General features: G+C 45.5%; 1 protein-coding gene across 1 annotated transcript in view; it reads left to right on the top strand.

Moving 5' to 3' along the window:
• Positions 1–24580, top strand: part of LOC308289600 (ubiquitin carboxyl-terminal hydrolase 54-like) — a gene marked incomplete at both ends in the record, with an annotated part of 78536 nt that extends 53956 nt beyond the window's left edge. Inside the window, 13 exons of the mRNA XM_080731334.1 lie at positions 1292–1454; positions 2515–2699; positions 3819–3980; positions 5878–5997; positions 7374–7542; positions 9531–9634; positions 10712–10886; positions 11332–11717; positions 13003–13091; positions 13787–13909; positions 15853–16123; positions 17919–18360; positions 24535–24580. Coding sequence (XP_080587460.1) covers positions 1292–1454; positions 2515–2699; positions 3819–3980; positions 5878–5997; positions 7374–7542; positions 9531–9634; positions 10712–10886; positions 11332–11717; positions 13003–13091; positions 13787–13909; positions 15853–16123; positions 17919–18360; positions 24535–24580 — 2435 coding nt within the window. The remainder of the gene's footprint in view (positions 1–1291; positions 1455–2514; positions 2700–3818; positions 3981–5877; positions 5998–7373; positions 7543–9530; positions 9635–10711; positions 10887–11331; positions 11718–13002; positions 13092–13786; positions 13910–15852; positions 16124–17918; positions 18361–24534) is intronic.
• Between the last annotated feature and the right edge of the window lie 485 nt (positions 24581–25065).

Raw genomic sequence — 25065 nt, 5'->3', positions numbered from 1 at the left:
GGCAACAAGCAGAAATCATAACTAGACATCATAAGGGTCCTAAAAAACCTGTGGTATAAAAAGAATACACCTTAATTTATCTGTACAAAGAGAAGTATAGACGTGTTTTGAACAATTTTGGGTTATTCTTCGCAGTTTCTGTCCTGAAATAGGGTCAAGATGTGCTTAAATGTTAAAAATAACCACTTTAATGAATTCCCTGGGTCAAAATCATATAGAAAAGTGTGTTCATTTGTCCCTGTAGGTTGTTTACATCAAGCGTTAAGGCATTTTCTGTTATGACCATTGTATGGTTCAGATTGGGAATAGTTGTGAGAAAAGGTTAAAAATGAACCCCATGGGGTATTAGTTGGCGACGGCAACAAGCAGAAATCATAACTAGACATCATAACGGTCCAAAAAAAACAGGTTTCGAAAACATGTCATTGGGGTGCTGGTAGACCCCTCTCTCCTGCCCTACTAAGAGGGAAGGTGATTGTGTCAGACTGTGTCCAGCTGGCAGCTGATGCCAATAAGTAGTAATTGGCCCCTTGTTAATGGATCAAAGGAAGGCAATTATGTCTCTCTAGCTGCTACAGATGCATACTTTTCAAGCAGACTGGTTAATTGGTTCTTAACTTATTTTGTTTCAACTTTAAAAATGGCTAATGTTTTACCAGTTTTTGTATAGTTTGTTGATTATTTTTTAAGCTGTAATGGTCTATTTTATTTTATTTTTTGAGATATTAAACAGGTTTTAAAAGTCCTTAAATCGTGACTTCACTGCCAAATTTCAAAGGCCACACCAAAGGTCCGCTGCACAATGATTGAGAAACACTGCACTAGTAGGCCTATATCACTATACACTACTCATAAGCTTTGTTTTTAATTTGTTGATTCAGTGCTGCACTAAGTGATAGAATGAATAGAATTTTTTTTTCTTAATGCCTTGCCAAAAGATCGGATCGGGAAAGATCGGGATCGAATCGGAAGCAATAATATTTGATCGGTATCGGATCGGGAGCAAAAAAACCCTGATCGGGGCATCCCTAGTTATAAGTATAAAGTTGTCAAATATATCAGTAATTTCTTTGTATATTTAGTTTGTGTGTCATATCTGCTGTTTGCAACTTATAGCCTAAAAGCAAAAAAACAGAAAAGTAATTGTCAACGTCAAAAACACAATTAAATTGTAATCACAATTCAGCCAAACAGAAACTTAATTGTCAACGACAAAAACACAATTAAATTGTTAATCGCAATTATTTGTAAAATGTCATAATCGTGACAGCCCTATGTACCCCACTGTCAGGGTGGACCTTCCCCAGGCTTTCGACGCCATCGACCCGCGGAGGGGCGGAGCAGCAGCAGGCCCCGCCCCCCAGGCTCATCCAGAGGATGGAGAGTGGTTATGAGAGCAGCGAGAGGAACAGCAGCCCTGTCAGTCTGGACACCACGCCGGGAGACACGCACAGGTATGCGCGCGCACAGAAAACGTGTCGCACCAATCTTCTCCTCATTTGGTTCTCAAAGTGGGGTCCGGAGACCCCCAGGGGTTCTAGGGGATCCCCAGCTCAGTGTTAGTTAGGAATCAAATGGATCCTTATGGGTATGTAACTCAGAGAGTGTACAAATGGAACCACATGGACCCTCTCTGAGTTAAATTAGCATCGATTTACAAAAATTGGGGTCTCAGAGATGGTAAAGCTATTAAAGGTGTATTCAGTGATAATGAAAGTGGCCGGGGGTCATCTTGTCCCTTACTGGCCTTACAGTGTGGAAATGTTTAGTTTTTTATGATTTTTTACATCATTATAATGTTCTCGTTTTGATCATTAGACCCAATCAATGAATATCGGTAGGCCTACGTCTCCAGCTTCAGGATATGTATGATACTGATTTACTATGAGACTGTGGCATTTGATGGACTCAGTAGTTTACAATCTAGGCATTTAGCAGACGTTCTTAATTCAGAGCGACTGTGGTTCTCAAAACTTTTATCTTGACCATAATAACATAACTACGGCCATACTCTACCCTGATTGGTCGAGGACTGGCTGGCCACCTCTGAAAACCGAATCTAGCTATGCTCGTAACACGGGCCATGGTGGGCGCCTGGTGGCCTAGTGGACCAGGCGCATACCATATAGGCATTGCCATTTCGGCATCAATGCCTGTCGGCGTCGCCGGTTCGATTCCCTATCCGAGCGACCTTTGCCGCATGTCACTCCCTGTCTCTCCCCCATTTCCTGTCAGTCTACTGTCCTATCCAATAAAGGCAAAAAGCCCAAAAACAAATCTTTAAAAAAAAAAAAAAACACGGGCCATGGTGGAAGTCCTTATATGGTCAGCACACATTCTAGTGAGGAGAATGAATGGAAACGTACCAATTATATTTTTATTTGAATGAAATACAATCACTGAATATACCTTTAACTAGCGGTCCTTGAACTTAAAATTGTTTGGGAATCACTGCTATTCCACCTGCAACAAAGTGTAATAGGGTTTAAATCTGTCTGTCTGTCTGTCTTCCAGAGAGGGCGGACCTGTGAAGCAGCCCTCCTCCTCTCATTGGTCGTCCTCAGAGGGCGGAGTGCAGCAGCCCTCCTCTCATTGGTCGTCCTCTGCGTCGCCGTCGTGGAAGAGGAGCGTCACCAAGTCCAAGAGCAGTTCCTCCCTCACAGCCCCCAGCAGGGGGGGCTCCGACCACAACCACCTCGGTGTGTGTGTGTGTGTGTGTGTGTGTGTGTGTGTGTGTGTGTGTGTGTGTGTGTGTGTGTGTGTGTGTGTGCGTGTGTGCGTGCGTGCGTGCGTGCGTGCGAGTGTCTTTTTTTACACGTCTAAGTTTAGATTAGATATTGATTAGGCGTCTATATATAGAGCGTCTATTTATAGCCGTTGAAATAACGTCTAATGGACATCTAGTCTAAGCTTAAACGTCTAAAAAACGTTCACTTTTAGACCATTTTTAGACCAATTTTAGACAGATGTAATAGCCGACTATTTCTCTCTGTGTGTGTGCGTGTGTCACGGTCCCATCGGAAAACAGTGTTTATAAAATAGAATCGGTCACTGCATTGTCTATTTGTTTATTGCGACCGTCAGGTCGCAGTTACTATCAAAACCTCCACCAGCTATCTGTCAGTCTGTCTGTCACGTCACACTTTTCCCCTACTCATATCTCCGCCACCGTTGCCCGATCCATGCCAAACTTTGCACACACGCTCCTTGGCTGCCAAACCACAACCTCCACCCCTGATTTCTCACATGCCCCCCTTCTAGCGTCACCATCAGGCCGTTTTTTTTGCAAAACACATTCTTGGACACTGCTCCTACAGATTTTGGCCTAAAATCACACAAAGCGGTACACAGTATCTCTAAAGTCATGTCATCAACATGGATCTGTCCCATTTCTCGTATTCCCTCCTGATTGGCTACGAATGCCTTCTAAAGTTTGTGTATGTGACTTGACGGTCGCTTATCTCCCGATTTGGGAGTCTTAAGCCCCTATCAGAGTCCAAGGTGAAGAGCTATCCACCGCAAGTTTTAGGTGGAAAGCTTTCCACCTCAAGTCAGAAAATAAGTGGAGGCCATCATAGTCAGTCACGGTGAAGTCCTATTCACCTTGACTGACTGGTCCAGGTTGACCAATCAGTGAACGGGGTGAAGAGCCTATGTGTCTGAAAGTAAAAACAGAGCGGGGAATGACGTAACGTTGTAGTTTTATGACTCAAAAAGACTACACCGCGGTGGATAGCTCTTCACCGCGGTACAGACTCTGATAGGGGCTTTAGTGGTGCTAACTCTGTTTGTGTGTGCGTGTGTGTGTGTGTGTGCAGCAGAGGGAGGTGTCAGTGAGCTGGACGTGCTCCAGGAGGAGGTGGTCCAGAGGGCCAGGGAGGAGGAGCGTCACAGGAGGAGAGAGAAGGAGAGAGAAGAGGCCCTGGGCTTCAACCCCCAACCCAGCAAGTACATGGACCTGGACCTGCTGCAGATACAAGGTATATGTACCAGGGTTCCCACACAATTTCCAAGACCTTTCCAGAATATTTAACCCAATTTCCAGGCCTATATAACAATCATTCAGAGCAATAATGAGTCTCTTACTCCTATGTGCAATGCCTAAAGACATAATATAAGGTATAATGGTTTAATTCCGTTCCAAATTTCATGCCCAATTATTTTCTGCACCACACTATCTTAGGCCCTAAGATGCCCTAAGACTTTGGAAGGTGACAAAGGAACATATCTACAAGCTAACTATGCGCCACGCTGTAGCATCTGTTATTTTTGTCACATACATTAGACTGCAATCACGCAGGCCGCTCCGTGAAAAAATACATATCTCTGCTGTCGGGTCAAAAACTCCAAAATGTTCATTTTGACCAAAGGGTTTTTCATTACTTTTCATTGGTTAAATATTATTTGAACCAACACAGAGACGTGAAGGGTGTTAAATTCGCACATATTTATGAAAAAAAGAGAGGGCCAATCGGGTAGAGTTAGCTGGTTTGCCAGAAAGTGTGGAGTGAACCAACACTCAGATGTAAAGGGTGTTCAATAACCCTGATTTATGCCAAAAACTCAAAAAACTCAAAAATGGAGTCAAGAGGTTTTGGCCAGACAGTGAATTATGCAATAATTGTGACAGGCCCAACGACTACGTTGGAACACTCCAAATTCATTCTCTGCTGCGTGGCTGTGTCTGAGAGCAGGAGAGCTTGTGCGCGCGTGCGTGTGTGTGTGTCTGTGTGCACGTGTGCAGCAGGTGTTCAGAGCTCCCCGTCAAGCGGGGTCCTGGTGGGTGTTATGAACAGGGTCACAGAAGCAGTCAGAACACACGGTGTATTGTTTTGTTTTGTGTCGTGTGTTGGTTGAGGAACAATGGGAACGTTCCACATTCACACTACGGCACAATGCAACCCAGTCCACCCACAGTGCAGGGGCGTCACAAGGGGGGGAAAGTGGGACTGAGTTACCAGGGCCCAAGGTGGAGGGGCCTGGAGTTATTTTATACTTTAGCTATTGGAAAATAGCAGATATACAAGCTCACAGCGCGGCACCGAGTGCCGCGCTGCGAGCTTGTATATCTGCTATTTTTGAAAAGTCGTGAAAATGTGTGCAAATCTTGAATATATGTATTTAAGCGAACATTTGAACTCAAATTGAGACGGGGGTCTGTGGCCAAATGCTTATCATTTTGGGGGTCCTTCACATGAGGAAGTTTGAGCACCACTGACATAGAAACATAGGTTTTTTCAAAAACCTTAGAAGGATTTGAAATATTCAAAGACTTTCACGATTTTTCAAAAATAGCAGATCTACAAGCTTGCATATCTGCTATTTTTCAATAGTTAAAGCACACAAAATGTGAGTGAATCCTTGTACCCAGGGCCCAGAATTTGCTGCGACACCCCTGCCACCCACGGTGGTGGAACTTAGGTAAAAAGTATCAATACTGCAATGTGGAAATACTGCAAGTAAAAGTCCGGATTCAAAATTGACTTGAGTAAAAGTGCTAAAGTATTAGTATCAAAATTTACTTTAAAAATCTCTTGAAAATGTCAAATCTACGAGCTCACAATGGGTGACATCGCGATGCATTGTGAGATTGCAGATCTGCTATTTTCAAATGGCCGAAATGTATATACTGTTGGGTTGAAGTGCAATGAATGTTATATTTTTAACAATGATCGAACCCTGCAAGGTAACTAGTAACTAAAATGTTCAAATAATTGTAGTTGAGTAAAAGTACAAAAAAAGTACAGTACTTGAGTAAATGTACTTAATTAACTTATCTTCATATAATTGGTCCTCACTTAGGCCCATTATAATATAATATTCAAATTGTCTTCATTTGATTGGTCCTCACTAACGCTCATCATAATGTGTTTGCAGGTAAAGGGGACGGTTTGGACCGCTGCGCGTCGGAGGCGGAGCTACTTCTCGACCAATCGGTGCGCTTGGAGCAGGCGGGGGAGGTGACTGCCGCGCTGTCAGTGGTCAACGAAGCCGTGTGTAAGTACCGCCTCCTCCTAGCCCCGCCCCCTCCCCGCCAACGCACATTTCTGTCAACCGTGCGCGAGCGCACGCACACACACACACACACACACACACACACACACACACACACACACACACACACACACACACACACACACACACACACACACAACTCCATCTCCCCATAGGTCCACAGGAACATTAAACCACACCCACAACATTCCAAACTTAGTTCCACATCAGATGTCGTCTCAGAGGAGTGTCAGGTTTTTATGGAAACACTTTCCCATATTTGAGCCATAATATCATCACTGTCGGGCAAAAACCTTGTATCTCCAATTTTTTTTCGCAAAGTAAAGCCCGGCTTCATCACACAAGGCCGGCGCACACTACAACGCCTCGCGGTGCGAGGCTTTGTGTGCTTGTAGATCGGCTGTTTTCACTAGTTTAAATCATTTTAAAAATGATAAATACAAAACAAGCGGTTTTGGACATACAAGGTTTTCACCCGACAACGAAGATATAATAGTTAACTAAATGTATGCATTTACTGTCTTCCACTGCTTTTAACTAGCTAAAAATAGCAGATATACAAGCTCAAATCTTTGCTACTGGAGGTCCCTGGAAATACATGTTTTGAGAAATACATGTAATGTTGCGGGCCCTTGACATGAAAAAGTTTGAGAACCACTGATTTAGAAGACATTTATAGAATCGGGTCAAAATATTCAAAGACTTGCATACATTTAATTATTAAAAAAACAAAACAAAAACAAACAGCAGATTTACAAGCTTGCAGCTGTGAAAAAGTCAATCATCAATTATGCGACCATCACCGGGTTATCTGATGCAATAGTTAGTTGCCCAACCATCAGTATATGATGAGGTAATCACACAGCGTGCGCACAGACACACACACACACACACACACACACACACACACACACACACACACACACACACACACACACACACACACACACACACACGATACTCGTGTTGTTGACAACCATGTTTCTTACCAAACGTTGATCTGTTTGTATCCCCCCCTCCCCCTCTCCCCCCCTCTCATCACATCAGTCTAAAACATTGTTTGATTTCCCACACCGAGTCGCACCGCTTGGGTTTCAGTTTGGGTTTTTTTGCAACGTCAAACCCTCATGACAGTTTATTTTCTGCTTGATTTTTCCCATTTTTTAAATTATTTTCATCTCCCTTACCCCCCTGAATTTCCATCTGTCTCCCCTCTTTTTCCCCTTTGTCATTCTCCTTCCTCTTCGTGTTTCTTTCGCGTTTGTCCCGTTCTTTTCGGTTTCCTTTCTTCTTCTTCTTGTCCTCTGTGTGTCTTTGGGGTGGGTGCGTCATGGTGGTGGTGTTGTGCTGCGGTGTAGCTAAGCTGCGCGCTGCGCTCCAGAGCAGCAGCAGCAGCAGCAGCAGAGCGGTGGGTGAGGGCCGGCTGCACCGGAGCATGAGGAGGGCCCGGGGTCTGCAGCAACGCATGCAGCTCAGCCTGCAGCAGCAGCAGGAGGAGACCTGCGCAGTAGCGGTGGAGAGCCCCAGGTACAACTAAAGGCTGTCACGATTTTACATGATGATTAATTGTCACTCAAATAATTGTGATTTAATTGTGTATTTGTCGTTGAGAATTACATTTCTGATTGGCTTTTGTGGCTTTGAAGTTGCACATGGCAATTATGATACATAACTTAAATATGAAATTACAGACAATTCTTACTACTTTATACTTAAAAAGGAACATTGATAGTGGAAATAGCTGATCTACAAGCTCACAACGCGTCGCGATGCGACGTGTTGTGAGCTTGTAGATCTGCTATTTCCACTACTTTTTGAAAGTGTTTGAAACTATATTGACATTTCTCAACATGGAAACGATTGACGATTATAGAAAATAATTGCAATTACCTCAAATAATTGCGATTAGACAGTTATGCAATAATTGTGACAGCCCTACTGTCACCGTTGCAAACATTTAAAGGACAACTTAACCACCTTTTTTATTTATTTTTTATTTTTTTAAAGTTACTTTACTTTACATCATTGCACATAGCTAGTATAGAGGGTATGCACGTGACATCATCATCGTACCAGGAAGTTATGCTGGAACGCCTACTGAGTGGCAATAAACGACTTTCTGGCCTTGACAGCCCATACATCCAAACAGAAAAGTCCTATCTGATTGCATTAAACAACGTTAAACTCACTTTGCAACTCAATTTGCCACTCGATTTGCCATTGCCAGTGTGTGAATGGGTGAATGTAATGCAGAATCTATGTAAAGTGCCTTGGATAAAAGTGCTATATAAATGCACCATTTACCATTCACTTTCATGCGCATACCCTCTATAGGTCTATTTCGGCAAAAAACCTTTAGAGGCATCTCACATCTAAAGACTGAAATATTTGAAAAAACATTAAAAAGTCTTTGGAAAGTATGTTTTAAATATTATAGCAGGCATTGACACTAAGGCTTGCCCACCTGCCCCCGGCAGGTAAATAAAACGTCAGGGCAGGTGAAGTTGGCTTTCAGGTTGCCCGACAGGGCAAGTGCTAATTTGAGAGGGGACACAAATGTCTATAAACACAACACGAGATATCTGTCTATCTAAACACCTGAATGTGGCCAGTGCGCTGTCTTCTGGTCTATGGAATGTAAAATAATATCATTTTATAATGGATGATTTACTTTTCGGGCAAGTGGGCATTACCTTAGGGCAAGTAGAAAATGATCTGTACTTGCCCGATGGGCAAGTGCCTCTGAGACCTTAGTGTCAACCCCTGTTATAGTGTGGAGAGTAATCATCCTTAACACTTTGACAGCCGTATGGAGATGCCCATATTAAAACCGTTTTATACCGGACATCTGAGCAAGGAGTCTCAGCCAGACAGGAATTTACCGTGCTGGGTCATTAAAAACGAAATAAAAGATTTTTATCAGAAAGTCGGCGATCGTCTAACCTTCCCTAGTCACCGCTCGTCCATCGATAGCGCATGGCTCTTCTGACATGAAGCTAGCGAAAATGTTCATATCGACTGTAGAGTCATACTTGGATTATTTGAGCCCACATTTACGTGAACGGATCGCGCACGCGTAACGCACGGGGAGAAGATGCCTCGGCCGAAACCGCCACTCTAAGCCAATGCAGATTGAGGAATTTCGCTGGGGACTGTGGTGAGAATACAACGGGGATCGCCTGATGGTTATGGGGGATGAAGACTACATGATATTGCGCTGAAGGTCTTGTAAAGTGAATGCTGTTCAGATCATAATATAATAATAGAAATTTCACGGCTAATCTACCAACAAGCCATTCTATTTCGGCTGGCGAAGTGTTAACCTTTAAGCTAAATTAATTATTAACTTAAAATCATTGTTTTAATTGATGGTCTTTCTGCACTAGCTGGCACTTGGCCTTTGTGCCCTCAGAAAAATAGCAGCTATACAAGCTCATAGCTCTATGAGCTTGTATATATGCTATTTTTCAATAGAATAATTCCAGCTAACCTCTTCCTTCTTGTCGCTCCTCCAGTGACCAGGCCGTCGTGGGCCAGGTACAGCCGATGACAGACCCCCAGATCAACCAATCGGACGTTGACGAAGACCGGCAAAACCCGCCCCCTCCTCCTCCTCCTTGTCTCCCCCATAAGCCCCTCCTCCTCCCCTCTCCTGACACAAACGCCACCCCAAACATGGCCACCACTTCGACCGCAACGTCGTCGGCCGCCCCAGGTGCACCCTGGGAGAGCGGACATCAGCGGAGCAACTCCTCCGAGAGCCCCTGCACACGGCCAGGGAGACCCCTCCACCTCCACCAGGTGACCAGTGGTTGAAGTTATTTTAATAACTTAAACATATAGCTGGGTGGCCATTTTGTGGTGGCATAGATGGAAAACCCATTCATTTTTCCCATAGAGATTTATGAAAATATTTATATAAATTATTTGAAATGACTTTTTTTTCCTTTTTTTTCTTTTTTTCTTTTTTACAAGGGTTCATATATAGCACATTTAACAACAACAAGGCCGATCAATGTTCATTCATTCATTCAACCTTTATTTAAATTTCTCTGAGAGATCATTTGAGGGAGATCCTCATTTACAATGATGCAGAGATTACACACATAGACTTAATAACAGAAAAAAACAGAGTTGACAACAATCAGTTAAAACAGTTACATACAGGTACTGTATGTAACTGTACATACAGGTACTCCTAAAATGGCCAACAGATGCTAGGGTTCTCATCTTAAAATGTTGTTGCAAGAGATTCCAGGAATCAGGTGCACTAATGCTAAAAGCAGTCTTTCCCAGTTCCGAATGGGCCAGCCAGTCACTGGTGCGAGTTTGAATTTGACTAGGTTTCTCACGTAGCATGGAAGAGATTTATGTTTGGCAGTTTTCCAACCAGGGCTTTATAAATGAAGAGATGCCAATGATAGTTGTGCCTCTCTGACAGGGAACACCAGCCCACTATATCATACAGGGCACAGTGATGAGTGTTATATTTGGCACCAGTAATAATCCAATGTGCTTTGCGTGTGTGTGTGTGTAAAAGGAAATTGACTTTGACCACCACTGCAGGTGACCAATCAGGAGACAGCGCTGCCTGCGGAACCCTGGGAGAGACGGACCAATCAGGAGACGGCGCTGGCTGTGGACCCTCCCTCGGTAGCTCCTCCTCCAACCACCGTCGTGGGTGTGGCCGTGGAAGCCCCTCCTCCTGCTCTGCACTGGAAGCCCCGCCCCTCCTCCGCTGGGTCTCCGCCCCCTCCACCCAAAACCCAGGAGGACGCTGTCCTGACACACCACCACCACCACAGCCAATCACAGCCCGTCTCTGAGTCTAGCCCCGCCTCCTCCCGCGACCACCACCACCACACTGCTGGGTAGGCCTTCACAATTATTACATACTCATCTAATCGCAATTATTTTGCAAATCAACATAATCGTTTCCATGTTGAAAAATGTGGAAAAATTGCTGATATACAAGCACACAACGCCTCTTGTGCTTGCAGATCTGCTATTTTCACTAGTTTTGTGCGACACTTTTGAATGATGAACTAGAGCTTTAATTTGCCAAGAAACATACACATTTGAAACTTGAAGATACAAGGTTTCTGCCCGACAGTGACGATATATAAAGTTTAAATTTATGTAATATGTCAGTAACTGCACTGTGCAGGTTGTGATCATGAAGCCTAAATGGCAAGCAGAAATTAAGATTGTCTTTATATGTTCCAGTCTTCGATGCTAATAAAAACAATTAAATCGCTATAATCGCAATTATTTGTGTGACAATTAACCGTCAATTCGAATTTGTCATCGTGACAGCTCTGCTGCTGGGTCCAGATCCCGGCCGGCCCCGCCCACCGCGGACCCGCCGCGTCGCCATTGGCCTCCGGCGGCGACGACGACGGGCGACTCGGTGGATTCGCCAGTCCTCGACCCCGCCCCCTTACGCTATGCGGGCCGAAGCCCCTCCCCTTCCTCCTCCTCCTCTTACCCCGTCATGCCCGTGGAGCGCTGGGCCCAGAACGTCAACCGCTACTACAGCTCCCACAATGCACCTGGGCGGCCGGGCTCGCGCGGGCCGCCCAATGAGGAAGATGAGGAGCTGTCCGACCTGGACTCTCTGTACCGGGACAGCCTGCAGGTCCCTCCCCCTCCCAGCATGCAGTGGGGCGGCGGCCAGCAGCAACCTGCCAATGGTAAACCTGGTAGGTAGATCTGATTCATTGATTGATTGATTGATTGATTTGATTACTTTATTAGAAGTTTGCATAGGAAAATGTACAGTTTCATGACTGATTGATTGATTGATTGATTGATTGATTGATTGATTGATTGAAGACTTTATTAGAAGTTTGCATAGGAAAAGGTACAGTATCATGACAGTACAGTTCACTGATTCAAGGTCAACTAAAAGGAGATCCAAGCAAGCCTTATGGCTTATTTACATAGGAAACCTTTGTTTAACTCATAACATTGAATGACAGACACATAAAACACAGAACTATGCAAAGGATATCTAGTCCAGCAGCTTAAAATATAAAGGAATCATTCAGTTTGTGATACAAGCATGACATTTGGTATACTTATAGCAAAAGGCATTCCCAAAAGATTTGGATATGGAGCCATCATGAATTTTCAACATGGTACCCATGGCAGCTGTTTTTCAAAATGGCCACCAGCAACAACTTTATGAGTAATGGATATAAAATGATATTTTAGACATATTTGCCATATATATTAGTCGGTAAATGTCTTTTGGATAATTGAAAAGTTGTCATTGAATATTCAAGATGGCCACCATTTTTCAAGATGGCAGCCGTCACGTGTATGACTGATATGGGTGATCTCGGTGTCAAATCAGTCATTTTGTACGATGCAGAATTCAAATTTGGATCTTTGGAATTGGCCAGAAGGGAGTGTGTTTTTGCAGGTCTTTCAGTCCGAGTGTATCAAAAAAAGCAACTGGTTTGAGCACCGTCGGTCCGACCAGTTTAACATTCACCAGGTTAGCATTCACCAATGTCGGCAGGTTAGCATTTCACCAGGAAAGCATTCACCAGCGTCGGAAGGTTAGCAATCACCAGGATAGCATTCACCAGCATCGGCAGGTTAGCATTCACCAGCATTAGTTTTACAGGGGTTAGGGTTAAGGTCAGGTTTAGGTGTATCTCCGTCCCGCCGACTTTCGGCACCTCCGCGCAGCCAATCACAAGCTTCCACTGCCTTAACCCAGTTGCTTTTTTGATACACTCGGACTGAAAGACCTGCAAAAAACACTCTCCCTGGCCAGAAGCTTCCTTCTATTTCACTGTATACTGTATGTTGCATTCAGAAGATTGTGGAATAGAGTTGTGGCCACGTGAGACTAGAAATGACCACACCTGCCTACCCATTATATCACTATAAACCCGTCCTCAATGTTGCCCCTGTGTGTGTGTGTGTGTGTGTGTGTGTGTGTGTGTGTGTGTGTGTGTGTGCGTGTGCGTGTAGCTGTCAGGAGACAGCTCCCCCCCTCAGGACGTTCCAAGACCCCCACGGCTGAGATAGAGAGACACGCCTACAGATCACTGCATCACACGGTGAGTCACAGTGTAATGGATGAGGATCTGATTCATACGTCGGTGTGCAGCGTGGTGTTGCACTCAGGCAATAGTAGATACCCTCACAAAAACATGCAGTAGTCCTGGTTTCTATACCGCCTCCCCCTGGCCAGCCAGCGCTCTCCAGGTGTGGCAGAGGGAGAGCAGAAACCAGGACTACAGCTTAGGCAATTGGCATTGGGTGAAAAAATGGGTTGCAAAATTGTGGGATAAAAATTATATATATGAACAAAAAGAAGTGATCCCCTTGCCGAGAGTGTCTCGGAAAACAAATATTGACTGATGGCTGTCAGTCTGTATGTCCGTCACGTCACACTTTTGCCCCTACTCTATCTCTGGCACCGTTGGCCCTGTCCATGCCAAACTTTGCACACACTCCTTGGATGGCAAGTCACAACATTCTGCCCTGATTTCTCACATGGCCCTCTTCTAGCGCCAATTTTTGCAAAACACATTTTTGGACACTGCTCGTACAGATGTTGCCCTAAAATCACGCAAAGCGGTACACAGTATGTGTAGAGTCATGTCATCAACATGGATCTGTCCCATTTCCCATATTCCCTCCTGATTGGCTACCATTGCCTTCTAAAGTTTGTGTATGCGAACTGACGGTCGCTTATCTCCCGATTAGGGAGTCTTACTGGTCATCATTAGTATCATTATCTGTACTGTAGGCGTCCAGAGAGCCCAGCATGAGTGCAGGGGATGAGAGCTACACTGCAGAGAACATGCGCCGCATCGCCCGCAGTCTGAGCGGGACGTTTGTGGGGTCACGACCTGATAATGCACACAGCCTGGTGAGTGACACACACACACACACACACACACACACACACACACATATATGCCAGGGACCATCGTGGCAAAAATGGACAAACATGCAAAATGAGAAACGCATAAAGAGCTAGCCCTGAAGTCTGAGCGGGACGTTTGTGGGGTCACGACCTGATAATGCACACAGCCTGGTGAGTGACACACACACACACACACACACACACACACACACACACACACACACACACACACACACACACACACACACACACATATGCCAGGGACCATCGTGGCAAAAATGGACAAACATGCAAAATGAGAAACGCATAAAGAGCTAGCCCTGAATCTGTAGCTCCGAGAGTGGACAAATGAAACTCAGAGGTATGGGAGGTCCTTGCAAATAAAATATTTGAGAACCACCAGTACTTTTGGACTCCTAATGTGCCATACACGTTCAAAATAAGAACATTATAATGGTTGTGTACAAAATAATATACACACACACACACACACGCTAGCCTAAGGGGATCAGTACCATTTGGGGTTTCAGACCGGAACCACCGGCACCACCGTGCACCTCCAAAATGATTCCCCCGGTTTAGTTCTGTTATAATCGTTGTTTCTTTTGGTATAATAACGGCTTGCTATATCCAAACAAAAACAAAAACAATGCAATGTTCGTTTTGTTAGTTTTTTTCTTTAGACCGGATAGCACGGCTAGTTTTAGAACAAATTCAGGCTTTCCTCCTCTTTGGAAAGTCTGGTGATGCAAGGTTACACGCACGCACGTGCACACACATACGTGCATGTATGCACACACACATACACACACACAAAGGAGCCTCCGTTCAGACTGACCTTCAACAAAAAAATGCCAACACCATCACTTCTACTCGAACGTGTGTGTGTGTGTGTGTGTGTGTGTGTGTGTGTGTGTGTGTGTGTGTGTGTGTGTGTGTGTGTGTGTGTGTGTGTGTGTGTGTGTGTGTGTGTGTGTGTGTGTGTGTGTGTGCGCGCGTGTGTGCGTGCGTGCTGCCACCCACATCCAGGGGTGTCACACACCAAATTCTGGGCCCAGGGTACAAGGATTCACTGCGGGCCCCCCATGAATGTTCTTCATAGAGGGAGGGGGTTTAACCCACTTAGACTGGGAGCGCATTATTACGCGTTATTCTGTGCTTTAACTCTTGAAAAATAGCAGATATACAAGCTCACTTTGAGCTTTTATATCTGCTATTTTTCAATAGCTAAAGTATAATAACGAAGGCCCCTCCACCTTGGGCCCTAGTAACTCAGTCCCACTTTTTCCCCCCGTGTGACGCCCCTGCCCACATCCACTCAAACATTACATCACTCCCATCTCCCTCACCACCTCTTGATTTTTTTTGTTATCCAACCCTTTACTGACACCTTGTGGCCAATCTATGCATCATGTGTGCTGCTCTGTAAGGATGGGACAGAATATGACTTAACCCATTTAGGCCTAGAATTATTGACTGCTTTAACCAGTGAAAAATAGCAGATATACAAGCTCACAGTGCGGCACCGAGTGCCGCGCTGTGAGCTTGTAGATCTGCTATTTTTGAAAAAGTCGTGAAAATGTGTGCAAATCTTTGAACATATGTATTTTCAAAGTGAACGTTTGTAACTCAAATTTTGCTTCTGGGTGGTCCCTGGAACTAGATATTTTGAGATGCGGGTCCGTGGCCAAATACATGTCATTTTGGGGGTCCTTCACATGAAAAGGTTTGAGAACCTCTGACATAGTAGAGGCACTCGGTGCCGCGCTGCGAGCTTGTATATCTGCATCTATCTAAGTAACTAACCTGCCGACGCTAAGTAACTAACCTGCCGACCATGTCGGAACAGCGGATAGTCGGGATAGTGAGCGCTTCCCATAAAATATTGCGTCATAATGTGTTCAGGCCTAAATCTCTCTCTCTCTCTCTCTCTCTCTCCACACCAGCATCCGGACCTCAGCCGCTCCGTCTCCTCTACCCTGCGTCGGCCCAGCTCCTCCTCCCTGCACCTCCCCTCTCCCCCCTCCTCCACCACCTCCCCCTCCCCTACGGACCCCCACCCCAGTCACCACCTCCTCCATCACCACCGTCAACCCCCCCAGCTCCTCCACGGCCCCCAGGGGCTCCCCCCCTCCTCCACCGCCCACCTCTACGCCACACTGCGGCCCGTGCGGACCCCTGCTCGGGGGGCTCCTTCTTCTACTCGGGGACCCCCAGGTAACTGGCTGCATTCAGCTCATTTCAAAAGAGCTTTGTTGAGCATTGAAGACATGCGTTTGCAAAAAGTTATCAAAACCGTTAAATCATAATAAAAACTATTGAAGGCATTTCGTGGCAAAAACGGAGATCTCCGACTTCAGTGCAAGTTAACGGTTTTGTGTCATTTTATGCCCGTCTTTTTAACTCATTGACTGCGATTTTGACCCCCCTTCTTTTGCGACAAACTGCCAGCATTTTGTTTACCTTTAACGCGGGCGCGTGCGTGCACATCGTGCGCGACGGTTCACAGATCGTGTTCGCTCTACGATCCAGCCATGGTAAGCAACAAAAAACAACAGCTCTCCATAGTCCACGGCGACAGTGTGGACAGTGTGCATGCCTCGTGTATGTAGCGTAACGAGGAAGTGAATGGTTCGGAGATCCCGCCCCCTGTTTGCGGTCTGGGAACATTCGTATCTGGTTTCTGTGGATAGTGCGACTCTATAGAGAAAAAATAATGGCGGATCAGCGATCATACTTTAATTGTTTTATGGCGATTACAGCATATTGCTCATTATACTCGTCATAGGCGGAATGGACAGTCGAACACATTTATATAGCTAGTCATACTTGTCATACATGAGTTAATGCAACTATATTAACATCGCCATTCTCTGCTGTACGGACGATCCACGGTTGCTAGGAGACCAATGCATGCAAAGATAACCCGGAAATGAAAAGCACTGCTCCATCCGGTTCAACTTCTTCTCCAGGGAAATTGGATTATCTCTCGATCTAGGTTTCCACAGCACCCATAGTCCATTCACAAGCAATAGATTAGGACGACATACACAGCAATAGCCTACTACAGTGTTTCTCAATCTTTTTTCTTGCATGGCCACACTTTTCATGTCCCAAGAATCCATGGGCACAGCAAAGATAATACGGGGGTGTAAATATCTACAAGCAGATCTACAAGCACACAACGCCTCGCACCCCGAGGCAATGTGTGCTTGTAGATCGTAGATCAAAAATAGCCGATCTACAAGCTCACAATGCCAATGCGCAATATTGATGAATTCCAAACATTATCAAATTATCTCGCGGCACCCCTGGACTGGCATCACGGCACCCCAGGGTGCCCTGTCACCCACTTTGAAAACCCCTGCTATAATGTATAATCAAAATACAGCCAAAATATGGAATATTTATTGATTTATAAAACCTCGACCAGCTGTCCGTCTGTCAGTCAGTCAGTCAGTCTGTCACACGTCACACGTCACACTTTTGCCCTGCTCATATCTCCGCAACCATTGCCCCGATCCATGACAAACTTTGCACACACACACTCCTTGCCTGCCAAACCACAACCTCCACCCATCAATTCTCACATGAGCCTCTTCTAGCGCCACCATGAGGCCAATTCTTGCAAAACACATTTTTGGACACAGCTCCTACATATTTTGACCTAAAATCACGCAAATCGGTACACACTTAGTCTACACTCTACACTCATGTCATCAACATGGATCTGTCCCATATAGCGCCACCATCAGGCCGATTTTTTCAAACACATTTTTTGGGCACTGCTCCCACAGATGTTGCCCTAAAATCACACAAATCACTGCACAGTATGTCTACACTCATGTCATCAACATGGATCTGTCCCATATAGCGCCACCTGAGGCCGATTTTTGGACACTGCTCCTACACATTTTGCTCTCAAATCACGCTGCCACCTGACGGTCGCTTATCTCCCGATTAGGGAGTCTTACTGGTTTATATTTTACTTACATGCTCTCCTCTCCTCCAGTGTGGGCTCAGGAGGTTCGGGTGGGGTCAGACTCCTCCACCCTGCCCCGCCCCTCCAGAGGAGCAGCAGCAGCAGCAGGTGGTGTCCAGTGGGCCCGTCCAGACCCGGGCTACTCCACCCTCTCTCCTCCCCGCCGTTCCGTCTCCTCCGCCGGCGTGGCGTCGCACCGACAACCTCTCCTCCTGCCACCGCCGGACCCCCGTCGACCCCCCCACCACCCCCACTACAGGGGGGAGGGGCTGCCTCCGGCCCCCCCTCCGCCCACGCAGCAGCACCACCCGCTACGCCTGGACGTCCCGCCCGAGACGGACTGGCGCCGGGACCTGCTGGAGTACAGGGGCGCGGTGGCGCCCCCCGGAGGCCAGCAGCGGCGGCGGCTGCAGTCCCTCTACAGCGCTGGTTCCCAGACATTGGGTCGCGGCCCCCCATCGGCGGGTCGCGGGCAAGTTTTTATGGGTCACGACTGGAGTGAAAATCCCTTTTCCCGCAAAAAAATGTAATATCTATCTATTTTTAGAATTGCATTTCTTTCGAACAAACCATACATTCAAACAAACAACTAGTGAAAATAGCCGACCTACAAGCTCTCAACTAGGGATGGGACGGAAAGCGATATTATCGTTTATCGTGATAGAAAACACTCGCGATAATCGCATCGTGGAGATATAATTTACGGTGATATCGTCCTCCGTCATGCACTGGGATCAATTCACCTTTTATTTGCCAAGCTGTATATCCGGTACCACTTAAACCCTCTATAATTGGTAAAAGGAACTTATAATATACATACTTGATACAGTCTTTTTTTCAAGCTCTATCAAATGTCTATGCCAAAAAATTGCCGACTGCTATTTTTTGGCAAATGTTCCACCCCAGGATAATGGATTTTTATTATCGTGATAATATCGTAAATCACGTTTCTTAACGTTTCTTTTGTCACAATGATCGAGATATGGATTTTTGTATCGTCCCATCCCTACTCTCAACGCGGCACACAACGACTAGTTTAGAGCTGGTAAGATCGGCTATTTCCACTAGTTTGGTTTCCCCGGGACGTGAATGTCTAAATTTCTCTTTTGGGTCACAAGCTGAAACGTTTGGAAAACCCTGCTCTACGGCCCCCAGCAGCAGTCACAGTGCCCCCTGGTGCCACCCCTGTGCCACGTTCATTTCGTTTTTTTTCGCTTTTTTTTCAAGTTCTTCTGGAAGATGGAGGGTTGGAGGCCATGGGTAGAATGATAATGATAGTTACCTACTCCTCACGTGAGGGAAATTCAGATATCGCAGCCCAACCCAGCTGCTTTTTTTTCAGCTTAACTCAGCTGAACCCAGTGCAGCCCACAAGGAGCCCGAAGGGGAGGGGAGCAGTGATAGCTGGAGCGGGGAATCGTACCTGCGACCTCTGGGGCCTCCGGAGTCCTAGTTATGGACACTAACCACTCAGCCATCACTGCTCACCTTAAAGAATGTGGTAGGCAAAACTAAATAGATCACGCCACCCCTGACCAATCACGGTAGCGGGACGTTTTCTTCGGCCAGGCAGAACATCTCAAGGCTTTATCACAGTCTGAGGTGAAGAGCTATCACCTCAACTCACGGTGAAGCCCTATCATCGCGCCTCTGTGGCTCTGAAACCAGGGGGCACACTGATTGGTCAAGATCGACCAATCAGTGAACAGGGTGATGTCTGAAGGTAAAAACAGAGGAGAGATGTCTAGGTCCGCGGTGATGGCTCTTCACCGCTGCGAATGACGTAATGTTGTAGTTTTCAGACTTTAAAAGACTACAACGCGGTGATAGCTTATCACCGTAGACTGTACTATGATACCCCCTTCAGAGGCGCCAGAACAGCCGAACAAAGTTCTGACGGGCACTGCCCAAGTTCTGAATGATGTCATTTTGTATCAGATTGTATTTTTCGAGGCTGAAAAAGGGGCAGTTATCTCGACACCCACACCCACACCCACACACACACTCATCAAAGGGTGTTTAAAAGGTCCTGAGACCTACATAGTGTCGTAGAAGGACAGGACTGTCTCCGCACGTGATGAACACGCATTACAAGAGACGGAATTCTTGGAAGCGTTTGGGGCTTTTATGCCTTTATTTGACAGGACAGTAGACTGACAGGAAATAGGGAGAGACATGGGGAGTGACACGCAGCAAAGGTCGTCGGGATTCGAACCAGCGACGCGCCGTCAGGCATCAGAGCCTATGTGGTATGCGCCTGGACCGCAAGGCCAGCGGGCGCCCCGGAAGACTTTGATTTGAACTGTTTCACGAATGTGTTCCCAGGTTGGATTTGAACCGACTGTTATTTCACTGCTGTATTTATTTTTCTAAGCTTAAATACTGGATAAGGTTGTGCATTAGATGATGAGTTATCCTGTGAAATGCTGGATAACGTTGTGCGTAGATGAGTTAAGTCGTTAGCATCCCTAATATACCGGGGAGAACATTAGGCCAAAATCAGGTTAGCACAGTTTGGTATGTATTAGCTCTCTATACTGTAAAGTAAAGGCTTGTATATCTCCTTTTATGGGGTTGTTATAGGGATTTTAGAATATATATATATAGGTCTTGAATATATATATTCTTAAACGTTTGCGATTACTGCATTTAGCATGGTGGTTTGATAAACATGACTATATCTATAGGTGTAGATATACAGTATATGAGGTATAACCACTGAAGTGTAGAATATTATAAGTGTATACTGTATACATTGCAGTGACTGGATTTGAACTGCATTGAATTCAGATTTTGGTTCACTTCAGAAGTGACAGTTTCTTATTTTTATGTTTGTTTTCTTATTTTTTTTGCCTGGTGCCTTTTTTTTGGATCGACGTCCCTCTTCCTGTAGTTTTTGGGGGGAGGAGCTTTAAAGTCTGACGCATACTTTGTCGGACGGAGCATAAATTATGCTTCTTAGCCTATTATTATTATTTTACCTTTGCAAGATATGTTAGAACAGGGGTCTTCAACGTTTTCAGGCCAAGGACCCCTTAGTTGAGAGAGCGATGAAGCAGGGAACCCCAAAACCTTTTCAGAGATTCCATATGGTTTCATCGTTTGACAGCACTATCCTCAGTATATTTTGGATTCATGTCATTTTCAGATACCCACTTGAACTGTCAATACTTAATAAACTTGACATTTCACTCTGTACTCTGTGTATGTTCTTTTCCCTGCCGCAGCACAAGGCGTTGTGAGCTTGTAGATCTGCTATTGTTGGCCAAAGTTCTCCGAATATGGACTCTAGGGTTCAAGTGGTTAATATAGAAAAGGAGGAAAAACACAAAGATTTGGAGGACGCCCTGTAGTAACTCTGAGGACCCCCTAGGGGTCCCAGACCCCCTGTTGAAGACCCCTGTGTTAGAAGAATTGCAAGCAAAAAGTGGGTGGTGTTGTCGGTTCTGCCGGAGGTACGTGAAGGAAGTGTTTACACAAGGAAGTCCTTCTTCTCAAACCTTTTCATGCCAAGGACCCTGAAATGTATAAATGTTTGTCCGCAGTCCCGACACAACGTTCACAAAAAGGCCAACTGCATTCCTCTTATTTTATTTTTTCACTTCATCAGCTTCATCAGCTTATGAATAAATCAAAATATGTCTTAACCCTTTAATTGTGCTTGCAACTATAGATGTTTTTGCCTCTATATAATTATGACATTTTGGACGAGAAATGGAAAATTCTTGCAGCTCCAGGAAATACAACCAAATCAACTCATGCTTATTTTTCTACACTAGGTTGGAAAGAATGTGCAGTTTCATTCAATGAATTAACAAATGTCTTAAGAAATAAGTAATTTGTTTGTATGGCTGTCATGCGAACATTTAGTTTTTTGTCATGCGATCATTTAGTTTTTCTTCAGAAAAGCTACAGCACTGGTTCTCAATTTCTGGCCATTGGACCAACAGGGGATCCAACCGGTTCTTACAGGTCTACAACAGTCGCTTTGGATTGAAAGCGTCTGCTAAATGCCTAAACTGTAAACTGTACAACTCTGAGAGTGTACAAATGGAAACAAATGGACCATGGGTTCCATTTGGACATTCTCAGTTAAATTAGCATTACATAGATTAGTGGTCCCAACGATAAAACGGTTCCATATGTACACTCTCAGGGACCTTTTCCACCAAAAGAACCTTGGTTCAAGAACCAGTGCCGTTCAACTTTCTTGGAACCTTGGTTTGTTCTCGCGAACCGGCTTGCGTTTCCACCAGATTGAACCAAAAGAACCAAGGATTTTGAAATTCCCGTTCCGAACCAACTTTTACGGTTCGGAACCAACTCGGTTCTCGGTGAAAAAGCTCACCTCTGGTTCATCCCATAGGCGGGAGAAAGAACCAGAACCGGTTCTTTGCCTGTCGAAAAGCGCCCTCAGAGTTACAGACCCGTAAGGGTCTTTTTGACCCCTTGTGGACCTTTTAAACCAGACGTTGACAAACAGTGAGCCACTCCATAATTTTTTCATTTTTTTCACATTGAACCAAAGAGCGCCGTTGGGGGAAGTGTTTTGTATGGTTTATCACTGCCCACTGCTGGCCTGAGAGAGTAATACTTCCTGTTTCCAGTTTAGCCTGCTGCAGCTGAGCAGTCTTTGTGTTCATATAGACTCAGAATGCGGTGTAACATGTTTGTACGGACACAGAAAGCAGTGTAACATGTTTGTATGGACACACAACGCAGTGTAACATGTTTGTATAGACACAGAATGTGTTGAACTTTTTTAAGGGTGTGTTAAGGTAAGGCAATATGACTACATGGATATTATTGGCAGATTCCGACTATATGAACTTTGTTTTTGGAAATGCTGTGTAGAACGACCGTGTATTTTTTCAATAAAGTTGCTGGCGCTCCAGATAAGGGGCAACATTATTAAATTGGCTGTGTGCTGTGTGTGGGGGGGGGGGGGGGGGCTCGGGACTGGGGAGCGGGGAGCTGGAGGGGGAGACGTACTGTACTTACAAACCCCCGGCGCCTACCACTAGGGGGAGCACACATAGGGTGAGATCCACTCGCACACGCTAAAACGGGCCTTTTCCTTTATTAAATCATATTTTTCCTTTCACAATATTACTTTGGGTGTTTTTGGGGCTTCACATTGGCTATGTTGGCAACTCCAGGCAGTCAGCCCCGTTTGTATTAACTCAACATTGCTGTCCCCCATTCCTCCATCTGATCCAAAATAAGTTGCCGTTCTGTTAGCCATATTCGCGTAATTTTTTCACAAAACTTCTTTGAGTTTTACTTAACTTTCTCCATAACGAAAAAAAAAAACATTGCATGGATGCACCTGGGACGTATCATCAGTGAGTGATGTAGCCCAAGCTCATCGGGGTTTCGGGTCTTGCAACATCATACCCCTAACTTGGATGACCCAGCCGGGGTTGATCAGGTCCCGAATTACGGCCAGTAGCTACCCATGATCAGTCCCATTAGGGAAAGACAGGACCATTCACTGCACCACTCTGGAACTACTCTGCCGAGACTGGGAGAGGAAATCTGGCACATGGAAGGACTAGGCTCTGTGGATTGACTCCTGCTCTCACCAGGTCCAGGACCTGTGCATTGCACCAGACTTCAGCCCAGACATTTCGCTCAGGAGGGGTGGGTTCTTGAGCTGCAATGGTACTGCAGGCTCCTCCTAGACTTTTTCTTTTTTTGTAATATGTGTTTGCTTGTTCATTCAGTTGCTGTTGATAAGTCATGGCTGTCAGTTCCCACCTGATGTTGTGAGGGAGTTCTGACTGCTCCAGATCATACTGAATAACTGCTAGCTTGCATAGCGTCTTCAGGCTAGGATTCAAGTCTAAGACATACAGGTCATCAGGTGATTTGATTCCTCCTCCAAAGAGGATGATACGATCTCCCACCATGCAGCAGCACATATTCTTCATCCTATTTGGGTGTTTCCCCCCGGGCTGAACCAGCTTCCAGGAGAAGGTCCCTGGGTTGAATTTCCACAGACAATTTAAGTCCTGGTTAGAGTTCCATCCACCAAATATGTACAGCTCTCCATTGTAGACAAAGGCTGAATGACCACTGTGTTCTTTTGGACTAAGCTGTGTAGGTGGGATCAGCCAGCAGTTGGTCTCTGTGTCAAACACTCTGACACAGAGACCCCCCAAAAATACAAACATCTTTGTCCCGATGATGGTGGCGGAATGACAAGATGAAGCAGGAGATGGAGTTCCTCTGGCGTTAATCAAAGACCAGACCATTGTGCTGGTGTCCAACTTGTGGATGTCATTAGCTGGAGTACTGAACACGAGTTGAGTCTGGTTCCATCCTCCATGAATATACATGACCTTCCCCAAGACACAAGCTGAGTGGGACTTCTTCCCTGCTGGAACAGTCCCAGAAACCCTTGGTTTAAACCATCTGTGGGCGTCGACATCAAAGCCATAAATCACGTTGCAGTAAGGCACCCCTCCCCAGATGAAGACGGTATCTTCAATCAGCACAGCTGTGTGGTCCTTGCGCCAGGTGGGAACCTCAAGGTGACGTTCTCCTCTTCCAGATGTCTCTGGGGGCAATGTTGTCCAGCGCAAAGACACTGTGTTGAAGATGTGCACACCAATCTCATTGTTGCTCTCGTCCCCTCCAAAAGCGTACACCTTCTGTCCAACGGGCACCGCAGAGTGCCTGCATCCTAAAAGGTATAAAGGTATAAAACCTTTCAGATGGATCGTCCAGCAGAACATGTCTACACACCAGAACAAACAGGGATCTAACCGGATTCATCAAGTGCTCCTCTGTAAAAGAATGCAGTGCTGCTATGTACCGCTGCCTCTTATATGCGTTGGGCAGCACAAATGTCCCGCAAAGTTTGACCAATCCACGTTTGTTAATGTTAACTCATTTCCTGTCTATGCCAAGTATGACGGGTTATATGAATGCGTCCGTTCCGCCTATGATGAGCTGTCAATATGCTGTAATCGCCATGAAACAATTAATTAAAGTTAGCCTGATTTCAGACTCTGTGCTGGAGCTTGAGTCTGACATTGTCCCATTGTGTTGAGGTTTCAAAGGGGAGGGGATTTGAAATTCCCAATCACAAGAGATCTGGTGGTAGGGGACTTGACTTGTGTGTACACAAACACATTCCCCCCTCCCCCTCCCCACTATGACAGGCATCAAA

The sequence above is a fragment of the Nannobrachium achirus genome, assembly GCF_963921795.1.
Source record: "Nannobrachium achirus genome assembly, chromosome: 1".
NCBI lineage: Eukaryota > Metazoa > Chordata > Actinopteri > Myctophiformes > Myctophidae > Nannobrachium > Nannobrachium achirus.
The sequence above is the reverse complement of the archived record's forward strand: the minus strand, read 5'-3'. Positions and strand labels throughout refer to the sequence as shown.